This window comes from Gobius niger, assembly GCF_951799975.1.
Source record: "Gobius niger genome assembly, chromosome: 6".
Classification (NCBI taxonomy): domain Eukaryota; kingdom Metazoa; phylum Chordata; class Actinopteri; order Gobiiformes; family Gobiidae; genus Gobius; species Gobius niger.
This window is the reverse complement of record NC_136857.1, coordinates 3,888,639-3,915,228: the sequence shown is the minus strand read 5'-3', so window position 1 is coordinate 3,915,228 and position 26,590 is coordinate 3,888,639. Positions and strand designations below refer to the sequence as shown.

General features: G+C 38.7%; 1 protein-coding gene across 1 annotated transcript in view; it reads right to left on the bottom strand.

Moving 5' to 3' along the window:
* Window positions 1-26,590, bottom strand: part of dgkaa (diacylglycerol kinase, alpha a) — a 68,321-nt gene that overhangs the window by 30,390 nt on the left and 11,341 nt on the right. Inside the window, exons 3-7 of the mRNA XM_079558807.1 lie at window positions 18,329-18,455; window positions 16,221-16,295; window positions 13,237-13,286; window positions 13,081-13,155; window positions 5,808-5,924 (exon numbers count right to left, since the gene is read on the bottom strand). Coding sequence (XP_079414933.1) covers window positions 5,808-5,924; window positions 13,081-13,155; window positions 13,237-13,286; window positions 16,221-16,295; window positions 18,329-18,455 — 444 coding nt within the window. The remainder of the gene's footprint in view (window positions 1-5,807; window positions 5,925-13,080; window positions 13,156-13,236; window positions 13,287-16,220; window positions 16,296-18,328; window positions 18,456-26,590) is intronic.

Below are 26,590 nucleotides of genomic sequence, written 5' to 3'. Positions count from 1 at the left end.
CACGGGTTCACCCTCGAAAAACGGACCGAAGCTCGAGAAATACAGTCACGTTACGGACACTGTTCACACGGGTGAGTCTATGAGCAACTTTCAGGGGGGTCACACTGCAAAAAGTAATTCACTAGATCAGTATAAACATCTCAATTTGAGCATAATAATCCAAATGTTAGTTGTTTTGACTAGTTAAGATGTTGTTGGGCATTTGTCCAAAAGAGAAAGTTTAGATTTTTTTCAAAATTGTTTTCCCCTTAACTGTTTTCATAAAATGACCATATATGGGCGATTCCTGAGATGCCGTCTGTATAGGCTCTTTAGAAAGTTGTGATATCACATGACAACAACCTATAACATGGACAGTCTTTATTCACCAACCACTGCATATTCAATACTTTGCAGGAGGACAAACTCATTTAATTTCACACCTTGTAAGAAAAATGGGGTAAAGAGCCTTTAACCTCTTAAGCCCCGCCTTAACCAAAATGTCTAGTTCAGTTTACTCCAATCCATTAAGTCATCACAGCCGACAGGCCAGTGTAACGCCTCATTTAAAAGCTAAGGCCTACAAAACTCATATAAACCGAGCTTTTTCCGCGCATTGTTGCCGCGTTGTCATCACTTTTTTGTGCTTTTTTTTCTCTCTGCCACTTTTTTTGTGGGTTTTTGCAATATTTGTGCCTTTTTTGTCACTTTTTTTTTGTCACATTTTTGTCACTCTTTTGTTGCATTTTCATCCTTGTTTTTGTCTCATTTCTGTCGCTATTTTGAGACTTTTTTTCAAGAAGCTTTTAGGTTTCGGGTAAAGCCAAACTGGAGAAAATGTGCTTGGTTAAAAAAAGAGCCTTGTTTTCAGTTGGTTTTTCCAATGCAGGGTTTCTGCAGCAAGTCAGATTCAATGCTTTTTATGCCTTAATATTATGGGAGTCCTTTACCATTACCACCTCACAGCACTGTCTGATGTACATGTCGGATTTGTGGCTCTAATCCTGTAGTTTTGGCAAGATCAAATGGTTAATTAGGTGCAACATGCCCCCAAAAAATAACCTTTTTACTTTTCAGCACCTGTCTTGATCAATGACAGGTTTTTGCAATATATTAAACTATTTGCATAAACAAATGCAAAAAAATCTTGCCATGTTTCATTCTATAAGTAAACAATCATTCAGGGGTATGAGGGGAAATTTCATATTCAAAAATAAATTGGACACAAGGAGGAACTTTTGAGCAAAGGATTGTGTCATATTTCAGTCAAAACTTCAGATTGACATAAATCTATGTAAATCTGAATTTACAGATTATTGTGTTTAGTTTTTTTGGTTTTGAAACATGTATTCAGTAAAAATAGTTGAGCGATGTCATTGTTGTGGGTTCTGTCTCTAAGGAATAGTACTATACAGGAAGGAAAACAGATTTAATGGCAGTTTGAATCCGATTTAATGCTTTTTTAATGACTTTTAAGGCCTTAATTTCAGCATAATTTCACTTGGAATTTAGGGATTGAATCCTACACTGCAAAAAGTATTTAACTAGATCAGTATAAACATCTCAATTTGAGCATAATAATCCAAATTTTAGTTGTTTTGACTAGTTAAGAAGTTGTTGGGCATTTGTCCTAGATTATTTCACTTGTTCTGAGATGTTTCTGACTCGTTTCGATACATTTCGTTCTTATTTCAGGTCATTTTCTTTGCCAATGGGGAAAGAAAATTGGTCTTATCTCATTGGCAATTTTACTTTCTTATTTCAAGCGAGATTTACCCTAGAACTGGTCTGAAATGTCCTCAAACAAGCAAAGTGAACTGGGTCCGATCAGGAAAAGTGTCTAAATGAGTGAAAACCGCTCAAAACAAGATACATTTCCTCAATTCAAGTCATTTAAGCCAATGCTTGATATTCACTTTTTGTAGCGTAGAGTTTTGCTGTAGTGATTTCACTCATTATCCTCTGAAAATAGGATATGACTCAGTTTTGTTTGTTGGCAACTTGAAAACTACAGATTTTTTTTCCGACTCTTACTTAATTATCGAGCTCACGACTGTGTTTTGGCAACAGTACGACTTCTGAACAGAGTCCAAACACAGGCCTCAAATATCCACTGAAACAGACCGAGGGAAAGTCCCCGACATTGAACTCACCAAAACCAGCTCGCCAGGGCAGCGGCTCGGAAAAATCACGGAAAACTAAATAAAGCTCAAGCGATTTTGTGGGAACGCGGAGTTGTTTGTTTTCAGATTCTGACATGAGCCTCTCGGAGTCGGTGCTGCTTTCACTGCCGACCTTTGTTATAGTTTTTGCATTTGATTGTCAATGTTTGCATCATTGTATTGCTTTATTATGAGCGCTCTACAAATGATATTTACTTTATTACTAGATGGTTTTAACAGGAAAGGTGATCTTGTTTTGATCATTTGTGTTCGTGACAATGGTAAGTTTATATAATGCAGAGCCGTGGGAAGATGTTTTAGTTAGGGGGTGCAGAGGGACAATATTTACCCCCAAAATACTTCTTCTGTGCATAAATCCTATTGATTAACCTCTTAACTCCCGCCTGAACCGAGAGCATTTTCTCCAGTTCAGCTTTACCCAAATCCTGTAGGCCAGTGTAACGCCTCATTTGAAAGACCTACAAAACTAAATTGATCTTTTTCCTCACATCAGATTTTTTTTTCAGCACTTTTTTGTTGGGCAGTCGTCTCATTTTTGTCAAATTTTCGTGACTTTTTTGTCACTTTTTCGTCCATTTTTTCTGCAATTTTTCTCACTTTTTGGTCAAATTTTTGTCCATTTTTGTGATTTTTTGTAAATTTTTTGTCACTTTTTTGTCCATTTTTTTCAATTTTTCGTCTATTTTTTCGTCAAAATGTTGTCACTTTTTTGTCACTTTTTCGACAAATTTTTCTCACTTTTTTGTCTATTTTTTGTCTTTTTTTGTCATTTTTTTGTCATTTCACTTTTTCGTCATTTTTTTCTCAATTTTTCATCCATTTTTTTCGTCTATTTTTTCGTCAAAATTTTGTCACTTTTTTGTCAATTTTTTTCATTTTTTGTCAATTTTTTGTCACTTTTTCGTCCATTTTTTCTCAATTTTTCGTACATTTTTTCTCGTTTTTTTGTCAATTTTTTGCTAATTTTTTCTCCATTTTTCGTCATTTTTTTCTCATTTTTATGTCAATTTTTTTGTACATTTTTTGTCACTTTTTTCATCAATGTTTTCTCACTTTTTTCACATTTCCATCCTTGTTTTCGTCTCAGTTTTGTCGCTATTTTCACACCTTTTTTTCCCAGAAGCTTTTGGACTGGGGTAAAGCTGGAGAAAATGTGCTCGGTTCAGGTGGGAGTTAAGGGGTTGATATTGCCTGCAGTTCACAAACTATCCACCAGGGGGTGCTGCAGCGCCCTCAGCACCCTGGGTTCCCACGGCCTTGATATAATATACTGTACTTTATAGTCTCTAACACATTTGACCCATTATTCAACAACACTGGAGCACTGAGAGACATAGAGCTGGAATTATTTCAGATCTAAAAGAAGGTGAAACTAAGTAATATTTGTACCACAGTTTGCCAATTTAAATCTATGTATAAAAACATGGTCTTCACAAACTATAGAGCTGGATATTAATTATAATTTAAACAACAATTTATACAATCAGTAACATTATTGTCGCTGGATTTCTATGGCCGTGATGTGTATGTTGTGGAAAGACATTCATAGTTTGTAAAACAATTGTTGTAAATACTGAGTTGTGCAGGTTGTTGTAAAAGAAGAACGATTTCTGTGTGGAGTTTGCATGTTCTCCCCGTGTCTGCGTAGGTTAGTGGTAGGTTATAAAAAAAACATGTGCAATAGGTTAAATCCTCCAGCCAGGTGCGATACTGTGGGTCAAATGCAGAGAACTAATTTCTCTACAGAGATAATACAGTATCAGATTTAGATTTAGATTTTTTTTTAGATTTGAGCTTCTTTTGCACCTGTAAAAATATCAAGTAGGGGGTGGGACTAAATAAGGTCACACTTCAACCCACTCCTTTTTGAACACTTGCTGTATTGGTATCCATTACTTGTATTATCATTGTTTTTAAATTGTTCGAAATCAATTAAAATAACAATTCTATATAATTTTAAAAGACAAAGTTTTTTTTCCATAAAAGGTTTGAATGTAGAGTGTTTGGATTTGGCATTTTCAGTGTTTTCGCTACTTTAAATACAAATAACTCTCAGTGTAATTGACTTCTTCAAAAATAAAAACACTGAGTAGAAATGAAAGACTCGGGTATGTGACGTGAAAAAGGCTGAGACTTCCACGTTTTGGGGGAAACTACTGCTGGAGAACTCGGAAGTAACGCAGACAAAGTCCATAAAAAGGGCTCAAACCCTGGACTCTTGCAAACCTCCATCTCATATTCATCCAACCGCATCATAATATCTGCTCCTGAACAGACTCCCCTGCTCCCATACGGATCAAAAGTTAGTTAAAGTACATTGTGTAGTGCACTCTGTAATCGGTAAATACTGTAGGAGCAGATCGGAGCCAGATGACTGAACCACACCCATAACACTGACTCGGCAAATACTGTGTGTAGATCAAGAGGCCCAGGACAAAGAGGGAATATAGGTCAACGATTCAGCGCAGTCATAAAGGCTCGGGCGAAGAGCAATAACTATTACCAAACATAATGGACCCTGTCACTAATAAGATAAGAGTCATTACACCATGGTCTGGGTGAATACTGGATTCTGATTGGCTGGTGCATTATTTTGGTATAACCGCACACGTAGTCCGGTAGTTAAATCACTGGGATATCACTCCGCTGTGGCGTCGCCATAGCAACGCATGACACAGCTGAATCAGATAAAGGCGTAATTAGTGACTGACAGGAACGTATGAGATGGATTTTGTGTTAATTTCAACGTTTTTGGCCAAAACAAAACGTTTGCTAAATGTTTGTAGAGGAGAGTGAGCAGCTAGGTTAGCTACTGTTAATAACATATGAGCTTTACATTTCTATTGAAAACGGTTAGGGCTATTCATCATTTTCAGGCGTACATAAAATGATCCTGCATTGAAGCATATTTGTCTGGATTAGTAAAGTCAAACATAAAAGTTTGAGTTGGGGGGGCCCAGGTGTGAGCGACTCCACCGCAGCTGTTTCCATAAACAGTTGAGCTGGTTGAGCTAGCTAGCTTTAGCTTCAGGTTAAACAGCGTAAAAGTGAAATAACTCCTGCCCACGAGTGCCGCATATCGGTGTTTACTTCCAGGGAAAAGTGTTTCCGGGTTAGTCCTGTTGTGTTGTGATTCTGTGCTGATGTTGTGTCGTTGAGCCTGACTGAGATCCTCGTAATAGCTGCGGAGAATGACTCGCTCTGAGACCAGCCTTCAGTGACCGGCTAATAACCCACACAAAATAGTCCCGTAGTCTGGCAGATTTAGTGACTTTAGTCAATGAAAAAAACATTTATTATAAACCTTACGTTTGTGGGACCCTGGTATAAGCGGATTAAACAACGAGGAGCCGCATTAGACGTTATAATGCAGGAGGAACAACACTGTGTCGTGGTGTTCTTGACTCCGCGTCGTGCATTATAACCGTCTAATGCGGATCCTCGTTGTTTAATCCTTACATATTTTACATTTGCATATTATCTTATTATCTTTTGACAGCACTAAGTTGCATTCAGAGTGTTAAGATGCCACATGGACACAACCTATTACTGGTTACGGCACCATTTCCAGAAAGAATCACTGTCAAAAAGTCTGAAAACAGCAATAAAAGCCACAATGAGAGTGAGACAGAGAGAGACGTTTACCTTCAGCCCGAGGAGCACCAGCAGAGGGACATTATTCATGCCTCCGTTCACCCACTCGTCCAGAGACACGGTGCCACTGCTGTCGGCATCAATGGCTGTCATCATGTCCTTCAAGACCTGGAGATGACACACCTCAGTAGTCAAGTAGTCAGGGGGTTTATCTGGCCAAAAAGCAGTGTTATGTTTGCACATGAGTCAGTCATTCTGCATATTCAGTCTTTATCAAACTCACTACCTCGCATAGATCAGCATTGAACTACATCTGCATAAGAAAGGGTGCATTTTCTAAACACGTTCATTAGTTATGAGTCATACTATAAATATACGAAGGCAAAATTAACCTCTTACCTCCCACCTGAACAGAGCACTTTCTCTCCAGTTTGGTTTTACCCAAATGTAAAGGCTTATTGGAAAAAGTGTAAAAAAAAAATCAAATAAAAATGTGACAAAAAATAAATAAAAATGTTTAAAAAAAACAACAAAAAATGTGACAAAAAAATGTGACAAAAAATAATAAAAATGTGACAAAAAAATAAAATAAAAATGTGACAAAAAAATAAAATAAAAATGTGACAAAAAATAAATAAAAACGTACAAAATAAAATAAAAAAATGTGACAAAAAATAAACAAAAATGTGACAAAAAAAATAAAATAAAAAATGTGAGAAAAAAAATAAAATAAAAATGTGACAAAAAAATAAAACAAAAAATGTGACAAAAAACTTAAATAAAAATGTGACAAAAAATAAATAAAAATGTAAAAACAAAAAAAACAAAATGTGACAAAAAACAAAAAAATGTGACAAAAAATAAACAAAAATGTGAGAAAAAAAATAAAATAAAAATGTGAGAAAAAAAATAAAATAAAAATGTGAGAAAAAAAATAATAATAAAAATGTGAGAAAAAAAATAAATAAAAATGTGAGAAAAAAAATAAAATAAAAATGTGACAAAAAAAAAAAAAATGTAAAAAAAAAAAAAAAAAAAAAAATGTGACCAAAAATAGTAAAAATGTGACAAAAAAAACAACAAAAATGTGTCAAATTCTGACAAATATGAGATGAAAAAGAATGTGAAAAAGTGACAACAACAAGGCAGCAATGCGAGGAAAAGGATCTGTTTTGTAGGTCTTGGCTTTGAGGCGTTACTCTGGCCAATATGCTGTAAGCACCAGGTGAGAACTTGTTAGATTTGGGTAAAGCTGAACCGGAGAAACTGGCGGAGGGTAAGAGGTTAAAGGGACTATACAGAGTTTAAAAATGTTAAAATTAAGTATTTTCCTCCCCCTACATGTTCCAACAATGTCATGAGCCCAGACCTGTTCACCACAACTGCCTCTAAAATCCTGCACTGTCGCTCAAAATGTTGTTGATCATGCACGAGCTTAATATAGAAGCTGCAGTTACACCTATGACCTGAGGTGGCAGTAGTGAGTATAAAATGGCTAACTTGCATATAGCCTAACTAACCTCTTAACTCCCGCCTGAACCGAGAGGATCTTTTTCCTCACGTCATCAGATTTTTTTTCCATCATTTTGTTGTTAGGTATTCAACTCATTTTTGTAACTTTTTTGTCATTTTTTGTCACATTTTTGTCATTTCTTTGTCAATGTTTTCATCATATTTTTGTCTTTTTTTTGGTCATTTTTTGTCACATTTTTTGTCATTTCTTTGTCAAATTTTTATCACTTTTTTTTCCACATTTTTGTCAATTTCTTGTGACATTTTTGCCACTATTTCATCAATTTTTCGTCTCTTTTTTGTCAATTTTCTCTCACTTTTTTGTCACATTTTTGTCATTTCTTCGTCAATTTTTTAATCACATTTTTGTCATTTTTTCATCAAAATTCTGTCATTTTTTGGTCCAATTTTTATCACTTTTTTTTCCGCATTTTTGTCAATTTCTTGTGACATTTTTGCCACTTTTTCATCAATTTTTCATCTCTTTTTTTGTCAATGTTCTCTCACTTTTTTGTCACATTTCCATCATTGTTTTTGTCTCAGTCTTGTCACTATTTCCCCACCTTTTTTCCAGAAGCTTTTGGATTGGGGTAAAGCCAAACTGGAGAAAATGTGCTCGGTTCAGGTGGGAGTTAATTGGTTAAAGTAGTTATAAAAGGCCATATAAAAAGCATTATATGACCTTTAAAAATACGTTCTGACATCTGAGCATTGGAATTTGATGTTTTATAACTTAATCCAATCGTGAAGCACCGCTGTTGTGAAAAGCGGGGATGATGACTTCTAGTCAGTTCCCGGAGAAGCAGGGCACCACCAGAGCTGCTCGGGTTGGACGGCTTTTTGAGTGTTTCCGAGGGTGAAAAACTGTCTGCGGGTTTTGGCAGCGCTGTTTTCCAAGTAAAACATGCTGTGCTCAAGACACTCAAGATGCTCTTTCTGCGATAAGTGGCAGGTTCAAATCATCGGAGAAGTGGTTCTGTAAACTATTTAAATACACTGAACATTACAGAACGTTGGTTTGGTCCATGAACAGGAAAGGTGGACCTAGATTTCACCTGTCACTCCTGTACAACAAGAGCTCTGTCGTGCTAATGAGGCTGAAACTCGGCCCGGGACAGATCGATAGGCAGGTAATGAGCAGTGATCGGCTGAGAGGAGGGCCGGTCTGACTGAAACTGAAGTGTGAGTTACTGCAGGTCATTAGGATTTAGAATTACAAAGACTCATAACTACCCACACTACAAAAAGTAAATATCAAGCATTGGTGTAAATGACTTGAATTGAGGAAATGTTTCTTGTTTTGAGCGGTTTTCACTCATTTAGACACTTTTCCTGATCGGACCGAGTTTACTTTGCTTGTTTGAGGACATTTCAGACCAGTTCTAGGGTAAATCTCGCTTGAAATAAGAAAGTAAAATTGCCAATGAGATAAGACCAATTTTCTTACCCCATTGGCAAAGAAAATGATCTGAAATAAGGACGAAATGTATCGAAACGAGTCAGAAACATCTCAGAACAAGTGAAATAATCCAGGACAAATGCCCAACAACTTCTTAACTAGTCAAAACAACTAAAATTTGGATTATTATGCTCAAATTGAGATGTTTATACTGATCTAGATAAATACTTTTTGCAGTGCACAGGCGAGAGTAACTGTTAATAAAGGGGAGCGACTGAGCCGAGCTAAACTCCTCCCTGTGGTCTTTATCTACAGTCGAAACGTTTGACACTTCAACCACACAGTACAGAGGATGACTCAAGAACCTTTGTTGAAGAATGAAAATTACAGACTTTTGAATTACCATATCGGTAACACTTTACATTACGGGCCGGTAAGTCCGTGGTACTTACAGTGGTAATTACGAGTAATGACAGTGGTACTTATTGTGGCACTAAAAGTGGTAATTACTAGTATAGTGATGTCACGGTTACCGGTGTAGCGGTAAACCCCGGTGAAAATGTTGACAATAATAATTACCGTCTAGTTTTTGAAAAAACATGTTACCGCGGTGGATTACCGCGCCCGCGGTTTAGGCAAAGTGAGCCTCATGAGGCGCCGTCTCCTCTGCTGAAGCTAACGTTAGCGTGACCGTCTCCCACAGCTCTATAGCAGTAAGCTAACGTTAGCGTGACCGTCTCCCTCTATAGCAGTAAGCTAACGTTAGCGTGACCGTCTCCCTCTATAGCAGTAAGCTAACGTTAGCGTGACCGTCTCCCTCTATAGCTGTAAGCTAACGTTAGCGTGACCGTCTCCCTCTATAGCAGGAAGCTAACGTTAGCGTTTTAGCTGAAATGCTGATGTGGGACTTTGGATTGAGGGAGAATGTAACGAGTCGCCCCATAGTGCGGCTGCAGCGCCACCGCCAGCATAAGCCGTGTCCGGATACCTCCGCACAACTGCACAGTGCGCTACGGGGCTCCCGGTGGCAGATTCACTCTCGCGGCAGTTTTATGAATTTAATACTGATCACTGTCTGAGGCATTTTCCCAAATCTGCAAAGCGAAAGCTCACACATTCAAAAAAATACCGCGATAATACCGAAAACCGTGATAATTTTGGTCACAGTAACCGTGAGGTAAAATTTTCATACCGTGACAGCCCTATACCAGTTATTGGGGTTAGGGGTTAGGATTAGGGTTAGGGAGTCACAGAGTTACCCCTGTATCTCTCATTACTAAGAGATACAGGGGTAACTCTTAGTAATGAAGGTTGTACTTCTATTTACTTTGGTACTTACTGGTAATTCAAGGATACTACAGCAGCAATTCATAGGTAGTAAATTAGGTACTTCTACAAACAGAAGTAATTTCTAGGATTGTGTGACAATAAAACAACATAAAACAGCATGAGGGAAAACAAGAACCTTCATTACTAAGAGTTACAACTGTTTCTAGAAGTACATACCTTGTACTTTTCACTATAGTATCCTTTAAGTACCACCATAAGTACCTATAAGTACCAGTATCATTACTAGTATTTACCACTGCAAGTACCACCATAAGCACCACTGTAAGCACCACAATAAGTACCTAGAATTTCCACTGTAAGTACCACCATAAGTACCTAGAAGTACCAGTATCATTACTAGTATTTACCACTGCAAGTACCACCATTAGCACCACTGTAAGCACCACAATAAGTACCTAGAATTTCCACTGTCAGTACCACCATAAACACCACTGTAAGCACCACAATAAGTACCTAGAAGTACCAGTATCATTACTAATATTTACCACTGTAAGTACCACCATTAGCACCACTGTAAGTACCACCATAAGTACCTGTAAGTACCAGTATCATTACTAATATTTACCACTGTAAGTACCACCATTAGCACCACTGTAAGTACCACCATAAGTACCTGTAAGTACCAGTATCATTACTAGTATTTACCACTGTAAGTACCACCATAAACACCACTGTAAGCACCACAATAAGTACCTGTAAGTACCAGTATCATTACTAGTATTTACCACTGTAAGTACCACAATAAGTATCTAGAATTACCACTGTAAGTTCCAAGGACTTACCGGCCCGTAATGTAAAGTGTTACAACAATATCTGATTCAAACTTAAACTTTACTCCTAAATGAATAGACATGTACAGAAATAATATGATCATCTATAAAGCAAAGGGATTTTACTGATGTTATTCTTCATGCTCTTTCCAAGACAATTGTACTAGTATTTGGTATTGAAAGACTTTTCTTGCTTGTACTGCATTAGTAGAGCTGGTATAATAACACTTTGTAAACATCTCAAACCTGTGAGTCAACCTTCCTGGTTTATAAATGGAACTAGTCTCTTTCAAAACACACTCTCTCCATCTGACTGGATTAAAGCCAATGAAGGCTTAAAGACCCAAACATGTCAAGGCGTGTGAATAACACTCATACTGCAAACACTGTAAGACAGACTTCACGGGGGCGTGGCTTAAGGCTCAGCACGGTTGGAAATCTAAATAAGGCTAGACACGGATACAGTAAGTAATGTTTATGAAAGTATTTACTTAGACATTTACGCTTTCTTTAAAAGGGGCTATTTTATACTCACTACTGCCACCTCAGGTCATACGTGTAACTGCAGCTTCTATATTAACCCCTTAACTCCCACCTGAACCGAGCACATTTTCTCCAGCTTTACCCCAATCCAAAAGCTTCTGGAAAAAAGGTGTGAAAACAGCGACAAAACTGAGACGAAAACAAGGATGAAAATGTGTAAAAAGTGACAAAACATTGACGAAAAATGGACAAAAAATGTACAAAAAATTGACAAAAAAGTGAGAAAAAATTGACGAAAAATTGAGAAAAAAGTGACAAAAAAGTGACAAAAAAAATCGAAAAAGTGATGGAAAAAAATCTGATGATGTGAGGAAAAAGATCAATTTAGTTTTGTAGATCTTAGCTTTCAAATGAGGTGTTACACTGGCCTACAGGATTTGGGTAAAGCTGAACTGGAGAAAATGCTCTCGGTTCAGGCGGGAGTAAAGAGGATAAAGGGATATTTCAGGATTGTTGACATAGGGCCTCATTTCCTAGTTATCCAGAGTGTTGCTTGTACCTGGAGATATTTTTTTTGTAATTCATGCAGTTCTTCTGTTTGAAGAGTTTCGTGGCACTAGGCTAATGCAAGGCTAGCACATTTCTATGGTATCAGCTAGCCTGTATTAAAAACAGTGTGACCCGCTCCACAGTGCACCTGAGGCAAATCACTTATAACACCAGACTAACCATATAAATGTCTGTGTCCATAGAATCATTTAAAATAACTTATATTTGTGCAGCATCAGCTTCATGTTTGTATAAGCTGATCTGCTATAAAATAGTCCCTCAAAATGCGATCATTCATGTGATGCAGGTCAGTTATATTTGAAAAATTACTCTATCGACACAGACATATGGTTAGTCTGGTGTTATAAGTGATTTGCCTCAGGTGCTCTGTGGAGCGGGTCACACTGTTTTTAATGCAGGCTAGCTGATACCATAGAAATGCGCTAGCCTTGCACTAGCCTAGCGCCAGTGTTAATTTCGTCGACTAAAATATTTAGTCTTAATTTTAGTCAAAGTGATATTTTTGACGACTAAAATTGGACTAAAACTAAATTAAAAGTTTTTCATGAGACTAAAACTATGACTAAAATGTCCATGAGCTTTGTTCATGTGGAGCAGCTCCATGAAGCAGAGGAACAAGATTAAATACATGATTATAATGAATGTTATCAATGTAAAGTCGACTAAATTAGTCTTAAATTTAGTCGAATAAATTAACATGCAATTTTAGTCGACTAAATCTCGACTGACCCGAATGAACATGTTTTCGAGTGACAGTGCAGGATTTTAGAGGCAGGTCTGAGCTCATTCTACACATTAGGACATTGTTGGAACATGTAGGGGGAGGAAAATACCTAATTTTACTAGTTTTAAACTCCCTACAGTCCCTTTAATCAAATGACTTCGAAAAAAGGCGTTTGAAATGTAGACTCATGTTTATGTGCAGCCAACTTAACCGTAACCCCCATAAAGTTCAAACTTAGCGTTGTCCGATTGGAGGAAACATGAAGCTCCACCTAAACCAAGTCCAGAATAAGGACGACGTTATGATGCATTTTGTTGTAATTCACAGGGAAGGAAAACACCGGTGATTTACGGCCAAACACTTCTTCATATTTTCCTACTCAGTCAAACAGTCTGTGCGCTTTCTGTTGCTTAATATGGTCAAACGTCACCGATGAAATACACATACTCGTAACATATTAGTTTTGGACGTCAGATAGCATTTCTTTAGCATTCTTTGGTTTGTTTTGGAACTCACAGGCAGCAGCTCGGAGACGTCCCAGTCGAGGTACGACGCCGCGTGCATCATCTGAGCAATGATCCGGTCCACCTCCTGCACACGAAAACCCAAACGTTGAAAACCAAAAAATCATGCACAAGGGGCTATTCCTGGTTCATCTAAAAAGTAAATTACCGAGCTGTCCAGGACCCCATTACCATCTCTGTCATACAGCTTGAAAGCAACTACAAACAGGACAAAGAAAGTGTGAGAACAAGACAGTTTATTTCAGGTCACAACATTAGGGCTAGGGATGCACCGATACCACTTTTTCTAAAACCGATACGAGTACTTTGATTTAAGTACTCGCCGATACCGAATACTGATACGAGTACAAGACATTTTCTTCAACATTCTTACTTTTTTCACAGCAGATTGGTTTGTAATTAGTAAATTTACTCATGAACATTTCCTTAAGTAAAGTAGGCGACACATTTCAGAGCAGTTATATTGGAATTGTGCTGATGCCATTTATTATTTATTTTATTTTTATGTCTCTGTCCATCATAGACAGAAAAGCCCATGTCCTAAAGCTCCTCAATGCCTGAGCTTTATTCATTTATGTGTTTTTATTTAACGATAGTATTGAGATGTTACTTAAATGGTCTCTTTTCGTCTTTACTTCAGCTCCTGTAGATTTTCTCGTGTGTTTGTAGTAACTTAGCGAGTAGCTACAGCGTTTTCATTGTTCTGCTGCAGCTCATTTTCCCTCAATATAAACATGCTGTATGTCTTTAATCTGGATTTTCTGAGGACTTTTTAGTCGCTGGGTTAGTTTTTCAGATGAATAAACCCCTGGGCATAAAACGGCGTCAGAATGGCCAAAACTGCTAGCCGCGAGTTAGCATCGTTAGCCTGTATGTTGTAAACACTGCAGACGCTGCAGCTCTAACAACATTTAGCTCTGGTTAAATCCAGCTCAGACTCTGGTTTAGAGAGCGCAGTCTGTAATAAAGTCAGCTCTATGTGGATTATTGGATTTACACTAAACAATTCTCCAGTTTGTTGCTTCTTCTCTCCTCAGCTGAGAGCAGCGCCTCGTAGCTGCGCCTCGTAGCTGCGCCTCGTAGCTGCGCCTCGTAGCTGCGCCTCGTAGCTGCGCTGGCCACACGTCAAAAGGTGTCGGTTTCTGGTATCGGGACCTCATGAATGAGTACGAGTATGAGTACAAGCATGTGGTATCAGCCCGATACCCAATACTGGTGTCGGTATAGGTGCATCCCTAATTAAGGTAAATGAGTGAATGATAGAAATTGAAGCTACATTTGAATGTTTCCTATTAGCATCACAATGAATTCAGTTATTTAGGTAATTTAAGCAGATACAGTGGGAGTTTCTCACATTTCTGCCAAAATTGGTCATAAAATGTGGTCTGATCTTCATCAAAAAACAGTGTCTGCTTAAAGCAATACTAAGTCACTTGTTTACTTTAATAAATCCAGTGTATACAAGTGTTTATGGGATGATTGGAGGGTCTTTCATCTCCCCCCGGTGTCTCTGGCCAGAAAACCACTATTGCAACTTGACTGCCACCAGACCGGAGCCACCAAGACACACTAATAGAATCACGAAGAAGAAGCTAACGAGCAAAGCTAACTGCGGGCTAGCGCCACTTAAGGCGAGACACTGCAGGTGAATAGGGGAAAAAAGATAAATGTAGAGATGTCAATTTGAAACTTTTGCTGAACATCACAGATATAAATATGAGAAAAAAATGTATTGCATTTTTTTCTGTCATTTTATGTTTTCACATAAAAATAAGGCATTTTGAGCATTAAAATGGCCAAAATTGCCGAAATCAAAATAATGAATTGAGCCAGATTAAAATTTACGGTTTTGTTTTATTGACATATTAGTAACTAAGATTCTTTCAGAGGGGATTTTGGATATTTTGTTTAGTTTGTCAATAAACTAATCATCAGTGAAAAAATCTGTAAAAACTCAAATTTCGCCTGTTTTTTGTTTGTTTCAAAGCTGAATAAATCAGGCTAGGAATTAGATATTAAAAAATCCCTCTGAAAAAACCTTCAAAATATTGTTAGGTCTCAGCCTGTAAAGTTTGGAGTCTGTGGGAGCTTCTATAAGGGCTCAGGCTCTGCCCGAGTGCGGCTTCTCTCATTCAGAGAAAACCAGCCCTGAAGTTTTGTAGCGAGTGCGCATGCTCGGCCCGTTCTTCCACTTTTCCGCTCCAGCGTCTCGTAGGAGGAAAAACACCATATTTGGGTGAAAGCGTCATCACGGGGCCCCTTAGCAGGACACGTGGATGTCAAATCTGTCAATATTTATGAATGAAAACCCGCGGGAAAGACGGCCTTTCTACGCGGCGCAGCAGCTACTTCCGGGTCGCCCCCACCTCGCAGACAAAACATCATAAAATAAACATCATGCGGGTGAGTTTTGTCATTTTTATATCTGACATGAAAACTAAGATGTAAAGGGAGGAAAATAGATAAAAATCTCCACTTCGACCACTGCGTGAAAAATCAATACTTTCACCTGCCGTGTCTCGCCTTAAACAGTGTTTACAGCCAAGTTTGAGTGAAAAATGTGTTTCCATTGTGCAAGTGGATGTACAATATCCCTCTCTCCCTTTGTCTTTCCTGTCAGCGCAGTATTTACTCTCACGGACGATTAATAAGTTAAAAAAATCGCAACTTGCTACGACACCTGCATTTGCGAGTTCCTTGCTTTAAACTAATACCACCCAAACATTTACATGTCATCATATTTGGCCATGACATGTAACCATTCACAGGACAGGGAGGAAAAAGTAAGTGAACCCAGGAATCTCACTGAACTGCAACAGTTTTGTGAAGGAGAATGGTTATTGCTACAAAAGAAGGATCAGCAGCTGTTTAATACAAGGGTTCACTTACTTATTCCACACTGTTGTGAATCAAGTTTTTCAGCAAAATATCTTGATGAACTGAATTGATTTTTCCATTGATCATAGCACGTTGTTCCTCCCACTGTATAGCCACTAAAAATCATCATCTCCACAGGGTTTTATTACATATATATTAAAATGGTCATCGTGAACTGAGTCAAGACAGAAACATTTTCCGTTCCATTTTTCCAATAACTTAGAAATCTTAACCAGGTGCTACTGTAGAACTCACACTCCAACTTGTCCCTGGGTTGTCCATCCTCCAGGAGCGAGAAGTAACAGGAGACATCTTTCAGGAAGACCTCCTCTGCAGAAAAGAGACAGAGGACAGAAGGGAGACTGAGAAAGCTGGTGATGGTGGTTTTCCTGTGGAGTTGAGAGGCTTTTCTGATGGATTCACGCATGTCTGATTGAGCCTGCTCTGCCCTTCCTTCGTGTGGTCTGTGTGTTCTGGAAATGCGCCTCCATCATGACAAATCCCCGCCCGCCAGCCCGGCCTATCCCCAGGAAAAGCATCTGTCTCCCATTTTTAAGTTGAAGAAATCAAAAGAAAAAAGAAAAGCTGGTGTGCGAGACATTTCCGCCCTGACGCTGTGTTTTGGTGAGCGACGTTTGGGACAGAGCTGCATCTATTCTGGGCTTTGGGCCGGAAATGGATGACTCGTTTCTATTTTCAAGTAGTTTTAGGTCAATTTGTTTAACCTCTTCACCCCCGCCTTACCCGAGTGCATTTTCTCCAGTTCAGCTTTACCCGAATCTTTAAGGTCGCAGCCGATAGGCCACTTCGAAGTCCTACTCATCTAAATCGCACTTTCTTTCCCATCGCATTTATGTCACACGTTTTTGTCGCTCTGTTGGTGCATTTTCATCCTTGTTTTTGTCTCATTTTCTCATTTTTGTTGCTATTTTGACATTTTTCAAGAAGCTTTCAGATTTGGGTGAATTCAAACGATTCAAACTGAAGAGAATATGCTCAGTTCAGGTGGGGGTTAAAGAAACAGGCCACCGTTCTTCCACACTGAGAAATGTTCTGACCTCAGTCATGCAAAACGACCAAAGATGTTGTTAGCATTTGGCCTCTCCCAATGTATTTCTATGGCTCCAAACGGGGGTGAAGTTAGAAGCGACCACGCTCTTCCACGGGCACAAACACCAGACAGGTACGTATCAACTCGTCTAAGCTCAGGAAATCCGAAATCTGAACTCGAAATCTTCACTTTACTGTGCGGATGCCAAGCTACTCCTGGTATTATTACGCCTTACAATATAGTCCCCCTTTTTATCCACTTGGAAAATCCACATTGTTTAATTTTGTGTAATTATACTTTGTAGTGGAACACTTCACGTAACCATATTTAAATAGGGAAAACGTGGAAGAGCTTGGTAGCTTCTATCTTGACCTGTTTTGGAGCTATAGAGGAGAGAGGGAGAGGCTAAATGCTAACGCCGTCTGTGCTGTGTTTACGTGACTGAAGGCACGGGGGAAGATCAGACAGGTCCTAAAGAACTCGTCAAAGCTAAGGTAAGAACATATCTCAGTATGTAAAAAACGGTGGCCTATTCCTTTAAGAACTTAAAGAGTCCATCTTTCGATCGCAGGTGCACTACAAAAAGTGAATATCAAGCATTGGCTTAAATGACTTGAATTGAGGAAATGTTTCTTGTTTTGAGCGGTTTTCACTCATTTAGACACTTTTCCTGATCGGACCGAGTTCACTTTGCTTGTTTGAGGACATTTCAGACCAGTTCTAGGGTAAATCTCGCTTGAAATAAGAAAGTAAAATTGCCAATGAGATAAGACCAATTTTCTTTCCCCATGGGCAAAGAAAATGACCTGAAATAAGGACGAAATGTATCGAAACAAGTCAGAAACGTCTCAGAACAAGTGAAATAATCTAGGACAAATGCCCAACAACTTCTTAACTAGTCAAAACAACTAAAATTTGGATTATTATGCTCAAATTGAGATGTTTATACTGATCTAGTTAATTATTTTTTGCAGTGTACAATAACATTATTGCACTGATGTGAGTAATTTTACAGCAATTTCAGCCACACATCCTCCTAAGTACATAAATATCTCCATGGGGATATTGGGTGAAAACATTGGGTGTTTAAACAGTTGCATTTCATCCCATGGATCCTCTGCTTTTTATTTTACGGACATTTCCAACAAAAACGACAGCGACATTAAAAATTAGTCAACATCGCCCACGCCGAACCGTAAAGGCATGTGTTGAGGGATAGGAAGCCAAAGCAACAGGCTGTGGAAGTGTAAACTAATAACATCCCTGTCTGCACATGGAGGCGTGTTGTTGTTGTTATTTGGAGCTCTCTTACTGGCGCTGTCTGCGGAGTCCTTGGAGTTTTGGAAGGAACGGAACAGGCGCTGGCACAGGTCCACGGGAAAGTCCTCCACCTCCAGATAAGTCTTCAGGAACAGACGGAAGCCCTCCTCATTGATGCACTGCGGCACACAGGCAGGAATAATGCAAGCGAATGGGACGTTAGTAAACTATTCTACACATAGTTTTGAGGTGATATCACCGGCGGGCAGTTCTCTAGAGCAGTGGTTCTCAACCTTTTAGAGCCGCGACCCCCATTATAACAGTTAATTAGGATCGTGACCCCCACCCGGGTCAGACCATGGGAAAAACAGGGACATTAACCCCTTAACTCCCGCCTGAACTGAGCACCTTTTCTCCAGTTTGGCTTTACCCCAGTCCAAAAGCTTCTGGAAAAAAGGTGAGAAAATAGCAACAAAACTGAGACGAAAACAAGGATGGAAATGTGACAAAAAGTGACAAAAAATGACCAAAAAAATGACAAAAATGTGACAAAAAATGACAAAAATTTCACACAAAAAATGACAAAAAAGTTACAAAAATTAGTTGAACACCCAACAAAAAAATTATGGGAAAAAAATGTGATGACGTGAGGAAAAAGATCCTCTCGGTTCAGGCGGGAGTTAAGAGGTTAACCTATACAACTCTTAAAAAACAAAGAAAAAACAATGGCTAAAACAAAAATGAATTAAATTTAGAACAAATAATGGCACCCTGGTAAAATAGCATGTATGCTACGACACCATAATAATAATATTAAAATATATATTTTATCTATATGCTCTGGCGACCCCATAGTGGGTCCCGACCCCCAGGTTGAGAAGCCCTGCTCTAGAGGCACGGAGCTTACTCACAGACACAAGATGGAAAACACGCTATTGATTTGTTTGTAAGAAGCTCAAGTTCAATCCCAGTTGGTCAAGTCAATTTCGATACCAGTACTTTAATGATACTGGGTTCTCGATACCAATACTAAAATATTTGTCGTGTAGAACTAGAAAACAGAACAATAGTGTTTGGAAGATCTGCAGATTTACAGTGTCGGGTTCATCTCCAATGTCAAGAAATGAAGGGGAAAATTGGGAATAATTTGGGGGGGAAATGCGAGGAAATTGTCAGAAATTGTGGCAACAATAAGGAACAAAATTGCAAGGAAAATTGGGAATAAATTGGCAAAATTGGGGGAGGCATATAGAAAATATCACCAAAAAAATGGAGGACAGAATGGGGGCAAAAATATATCTAAAAAAAAAGTGTGAAAACATTTAAAAACGTTAATAGTAATTTTCAATTACCAAAAAATGTAGGAAAAATATTGGGAAAAATTTATAAAAATTGGGGAAAATATTAGTAATAAAAAAGAGGTGGGAAATTGGAGAAACAAGAAAAAATTGGCAAGAAAAAAAAGGAAAATGGGGAAAACATTGGGCAAATAAAATATTGGGGGGAAAAAAATCAGGAAATTGAAAAATGGGAGGGAAAAAATGAATAAAAGGTTATTGTTTTTTTCCGGTTCCTGCTTTCGATACCAGTAGTACCTAACTTTTTTCCCCACGATGCCAGGGTGCATGAGAGGTCATTTTCTCACATGGATCGGCCACAGAGTCTAGATCTTAACCCCATTGAGAATCTTTGTAATGTGCTGGAGAAGGCTTTGCACAGTGGTCACTCTCTCCCATCATCAACACAAGTTCTTAGTGAAAGATGAATGCAACACTGGGTCTTTTAACATCTCTGAGTCTGACTGAAACAACGCCACAGTAGGGCAGCTCGATTATTGAAAAAATGATCATCACGATTATTTGAGTCATAATTGAAATCACGATTATTCAAACGATTATTTGTTGCCTTTAAATAAAAAGTCTTTTTTAAATGTATATATTTATTAGTAAAAAAAACCGATGCTGATATTTTATGTTTTCTGAACAGTCATAAAATTACAAATGATTTCAAGTTTGCCTCGATTAAGGAGAGGTCCCTGTTTCACACCTGCCCCCTGCTGGCCGGCCCTCACGCCTGTCCCCTGCTGGCCGGCCCTCACACCTGCCCCCTGCTGGCCGGCCCTCACACCTGCCCCCTGCTGGCCGGCCCTCACACCTGCCCCCTGCTGGCCAGCCCTCACACCTGCCCCCTGCTGGCCAGCCCTCACACCTGCGCAAGTAAACTGAGCAGCGCGGCCTGATGACATCATCACACAGCGCGGTTTGTTTTTATGTCAGACAAAAGCCTGAGGGTTAGTGCTAGATCGTCTGCTCCGGAGGGACAGTCTGCTGTGAAAACGTGAGATATCATGACACAAATTAAGGTTAGGGCCGGGGAAATGGTTTAACCTCTTAACTCCCGCCTGAACTGAGAGGATCTTTTTCCTCACGTCATCAGATTTTTTTTCCAACATTTTTTTGTTGGGTGTTCAACTCATTTTTGTAACTTTTTTGTCATTTTTTCGTCAATTTTTTTGTCAATTTTTTCGTCAATTTTTTCATAATTTTTTTCATACATTTTTTCATACATTTTTTGTCACATTTTTGTCATTTTTTTGTCATTTTTTTGTCACATTTTGTCATTTTTTTGTCATTTTTTTATCAATTTTTTGTCATTTTTTTGTCACATTTTTGTCATTTTTTTGTAATTTTTTTGTCATTTTTTTGTCATTTTTTTGTTATTTTTTCGTCCATTTTTTCGTCCATTTTTTCGTCAATTTTTTCGTCAATTTTTTGTCACATTTTTGTCATTTTTTTGTCATTTTTTTTGTCATTTTTTTGTCATTTTTTGGACATTTTTTTTGTCATTTTTTGTCATTTTTTGTCATTTTTTCATCAATTTTTTGTCATTTTTTGTCACATTTTTGACATTTTTTTGTCAATTTTTATCATTTTTTTGTAATTTTTTTGTCACATTTTTGTCATTTTTTCGTCAATTTCTTGTGACATTTTTGTGACATTTCCATCATTGTTTTATTGCTATTTTCACAGCTTTTTTCTAGAAGCTTTTGGATTGGGGTAAAGCCAAACTGGAGAAAATGTGCTCGGTTCAGGCGGGAGTTAAGGGGTTAACCTTAAGGATTAGGATTATTTGTATTTTTAGACAAACCAACTCGTAGATCTATACAAACTCACAGCAGACCGTCCTCCGGAGCAGACGATCTAGCACTAACCAAGCATGAGCCATGGCACGTGAAAAGCGAAGGGAAAATGATCCCAGCGCCGTGAAATAATGCAAGAAAAAAAAAACAAAAAAGGAAAAAAAAAACAACTATTTGGTCGGAGCGTGTGTGATCTGCAGATTAAGAATAAAATGTACCTTTATAACGCAGGCCTGTGTCTGTCAGCTTTGCAAAACAGTTCAGATTTGCATACATTTACACACGGTGTCGTCCCCAGTGACAACAACGCCAGCATCAGGAGTCGAAGCTTAAATGGGCGACTGGCGGAACATTTCCACGCGCTGAGTCAAATGTCGTTCATAGCTGTGGCTTTGCATGTCAAACTATTTTAGGAAGTCGAGGACAGTTACTACAATGCATCGAAATGTGTCGCTGTGAAGTGTTGCTGTGTCAGGAACGCGCTGACGAGAACTTTATGTGGAAACAGGGGTTCAAAATTAGAACGGCGCAATATTAGAATAACAAGGAGCATTGTGCAACGCTGTGTGTGTGAAAGTGCATGACTCATTTCACAAAAGCATTTTTAACACAATATATTTAAGATTGTTCCTTGTTTAAATGTGCATTATGGATTTATTATGCAGAAAAAAGTTAATATTTGGGAAGTGTTAATTTCGTCGACTAAAATATTTAGTCTTAATTTTAGTCAAAGTGATATTTTTGACGACTAAAATTGGACTAAAACTAAATTAAAAGTTTCTCATGAGACTAAAACTATGACTAAAATGTCCAGATATTTTAGTCGACTAAAATAAGATGAAATAAAAATGAAAAGGAGAGACTAAAATCATCCAAACTTCTATTGACCGTCTGAAAGAGCCTCAGATCATGTAAATTCTCTGCCAAAGGATCAGCTCTGAGCTTTGTTCATGTGGAGCACACTACAAAAAGTGAATATCAAGCATTGGCTTAAATGACTTGAATTGAGGAAATGTATCTTGTTTTGTCGGTTTTCACTCATTTAGACACTTTTCCTGATCGGACCAAGTTTACTTTGCTTGTTTGAGGACATTTCAGACCAGTTCTAGGGTAAATCTCGCTTGAAATAAGAAAGTGAAACTGCCAATGAGATAAGACCAATTTTCTTACCCCATTGGCAAAGAAAATGACCTGAAACGAGTCAGAAACATCTCAGAACAAGTGAAATAATCTAAGACAAACGCCCAAGAACTTCTTATCTAGTCAAAACAACTAAAATTTGGATTAATATGCTCAAATTGAGATGTTTATACTGATCTAGTTAAATACTTTTTGCAGTGCAGCTCCATGAAGCAGAGGAACAAGATTAAATATGATTATAATCAATATTATAAATATAAGTAGACTAAATTAGTTTTAATTTTAGTCGACTAAATTGACATGCAATTTTAGTCGACTAAAACTAGACTAAAATTGAAAAGTTTTTTTTGACTAAATCTTGACTAAAATTAAATTACATTTTAGTCAAAAGACTAAAACTAAAATAAAGCATGTTGTCAAAATGAACACTGTATGTGTGTGCATTTGGCCTTGTAGTGACCCAGCGGCTGTGTGAGTGGTCAGCACGGTGCCTTTACTTTCCATCACAGTGGTCTCTCGGACGCTCCAGGATCAATTGTTTTGTAGGTTTTCTGGTGAGAGAATCTGTCTGTAGTGAAAATATTCCAAACAATTAATCCTAGACACTACAAGTCTGGGCATCTCTGCTGAGCCTGCTGCCTCCGCGGCCCGGCCCGGATAAAGCCGAAGAAAATGGATGGATTACAAGTCAAATATACATAACGATAATACGATACATAATAATAATAATAATAATAATACATTTTATTTGTCGGCGCCTTTCAAAACACCCAAGGTCACCTTACATGAGCTACAATGATAAAAGCATAACAAAATAAAACACATCAAAGTAAGTAGCTAACTTTAAATAGGTGGGTTTTGAGACGCGATTTCAAAAGGGGCAGTGAGGTCATTTGTCGGAGTTCAGCGGGGAGTGAGTTCAAGAGGTTTGGGGCTGAGCGGCTAAAAGCTCGAGCACCCATGGTGGCTACGTGGGCAGTAGGTACAGACAGCTGAGGGGCAGAGGAGGACCGGAGGGTGCGGGAGGGAGGAGGCACATGAAGGAGCTCAGTGAGATAAGGAGGGGCCAGGTTATTCAGAGATTTGAAGGTGAGGAGAAGGATCTTGTATTGAATGCGATGTTTGATGGGGAGCCAGTGGAGCTGCTGAAGAACTGGGCTGATGTGACGAGTGGACGGAGTTCTGGGGGAGTTTTGGACGAGCTGAAGTTTGTGGAGTGATTTTTGGGGGAGACCGAAGAGGAGTGAGTTACAGTAATCTAACCGGGATGTGACAAGACTGTGGACCAGAATGGCAGCTGTATTGGGGGTGAGGGAGGGGCGGAGGCGGGTGATGTTCCGGAGACAGAAATATGCAGAACGGGTGATAAAGATTATTACATTATACACAGTTAATATTTATGTGATGCTTATTATTTTACTTTCTTTTTGGAAATTAGCCTGGGAATACCCCTGCTGCTGTGAGTGCTCGAATCATTTCGAAACAAAATTTTCGCATGGATTTGGAGACCAATCCCAGAACGAGGAGGGACGGCACTATTAGACACACGGAACCTTGTAGTTTGTTTACGAATAAAATGTTTTTGGTTTTTTTAAGTTTATTTACAGATCCAACATGACAGCAGAGACTCAATATTTTGATCAAGGTTTAGATCGTGTTCTAAATAGTTTTGCTCAAAAGTTTACTGTGGGTACATCACACGTCATCTGATACGATGATACGATTGGCTGTGGCCTCGTGCAGACGCATGATAGACGTTCACAGCGCCCAATAAGCGACTATGGACGATCGTAAACCACACCCCTCCTATGAGAAAATGAATTGGTTATCGCCAGACTAAATATCACTAGGCTAATTGGAAATAGGCACGGGATGTGAAAATTGCCATGAAACCTTCTTGTATATGAGGGCCATGTACACGTGCCACTTCTATTCTAAGCATGGCCGTATCTACCATTGAGGTCACCGAGGTCCGGACCTCAGTAAAATTTTAGCATTTTTTTTTTCTCCACATTGAATCCTTTACTGCGCAAATGAATGTTGTAAAGACGCGCTTCTACAGGCGGAAGAGCCTCTAATTCAGACGTGGATGAGCTTGTTATGAACCTAAATGTGTCCACTCTAAAACCGGACCTCATGAGCTGCTTTGGACCCGAGTGCGTAAAACTGGGCGGAGGCGCGGCTGAGGCTGTGCGTCCGCCTCACTACAACAGCACCGCCTTTAGCATGAACCCGCCAAAGTTTGATCCAGATGCAGTTTCTTTGCTCTCTGTCATAAAGAAAGAGGAGCCAGTGCCTCAGACTGACGGTGACTTCATTTCTAACAGGAGTTTTCCTCATTCTGATCTGAGGAGCGAGAGGAGAAGGAGAAGCGTCTGTGCCTCATCATCGCCTCCTCCTCTGCTGCTCACTTTGTTTCTGTCTCAGGCAAAGATTGTCCTGCGTGTAAATGATCTTCGCTTTAATGAGAGCTTAAACCAGCGCATTCACCTTTGTAGCGACCAGTGGTTTGACAGTGAGGGCGAGGCAGAGGGGGCGGGGCCAGAGAGGGCGACGCAGAGGGGGCGGGGCCAGAGAGGGCGACGCAGAGGGGGCGGGGCCAGAGAGGGCGACGCAGAGGGGGCGGGGCCAGTGAGGGCGACGCAGAGGGGGCGGGGCCAGAGAGGGCGACGCAGAGGGGGCGGGGCCAGTGAGGGCGACGCAGAGGGGGCGGGGCCAGAGGGGGCGGGGCCAGAGCGCAGAGTCCAAACCAGAGTCTGATGTTCAGAATGAGCCAAAGCAGAACCTTCAGCTTTACCCATTCACACCCACAGCCTCGTTTTCAAAACAATTAAAACGGACATTTTCATTTAATATTGTAGTGTTTATTTAGGACAAGACATTCTTATTGCCTCTCACTCAGGCCTCTCACTGTTTTTTAAATCCTGGCTACGGCCCTGATTCTAAGAATGTGAAAACCTCCCTCTTCTTTCGACTATTATGTTTTAGAACATAATGTGGACTTTTTATCCCAGCTTTTATTGTCAAAACTGCCACTTCACTGATGTAAAACTATGATTAATACTTATCATAGGCATTATCCCATCAAACTGAGCAGTAATTAGAAAACGCGTCATGTGCAGTTTAAAATAGACTGTTTTAGTGACTGTTGGAACGCTGCATATTTGGTAAAAATGAAACAAAACTGCCATTTCAAAAGTCTCTCCCAGTAAAATGCTAGAAATGCTAGAACTATACGTCCAGGTCAACTTTATACGTACAGCACATTCACAACAACAACAGCAGCAGCCCAAAAAAAATGTTTAAAAAAGAGTTTAAATAAAACAGCTCAAAGTCGATAAAAAGACAGAAAACAAATGAGATTTAAATCTGTCACTTCCATTAGCTTAAACATCCTGATAAAAATAACTTCTCTCCCCAACATTTCTTCATTAAATTGCTACTTCCTTGAAATATAAGGAAGTGAAAATATAGACATCGTAAAAAATTGTCAAACTAAAGAAAGATGAAGTAAGATTGAAGCCAAATCTTAAATATAATTGTGATAACTATGTTTAACCCCTTAACTCCCACCTGAGCCGAGCACATTTTCTCCAGCTTTACCCCAATCCAAAAGCTTCTGGGAAAAAGGTGTGAAAATAGTGACTTTGACAACTTTGACAAAAAAGTGACGAAAATGTGACAAAAATGTGACAAAAAAATGACCAAAAATGTGACCAAAAAAGACAAAAAATAACAAAAAAAAGACGAAAAAGTGACCAAAAAAAGACAAAAATGTGACCAAAAAAATGACAAAAAATGACAAAAAAAATGACAAAAAATGTGACAAAAATGTGACAAAAATGTGACAAAAATGTGACAAAAAATGACAAAAAAAATGACCAAAAATGACAAAAATGTGACAAAAAAAGACAAAAATGTGACAAAAAAAAGACAAAAAATGACCAAAAAAATGACCAAAATTGACAAAAATGTGACAAAAAAAATGACAAAAAATGACAAAAATGTGACAAAAAATGACACAAAAATGACACA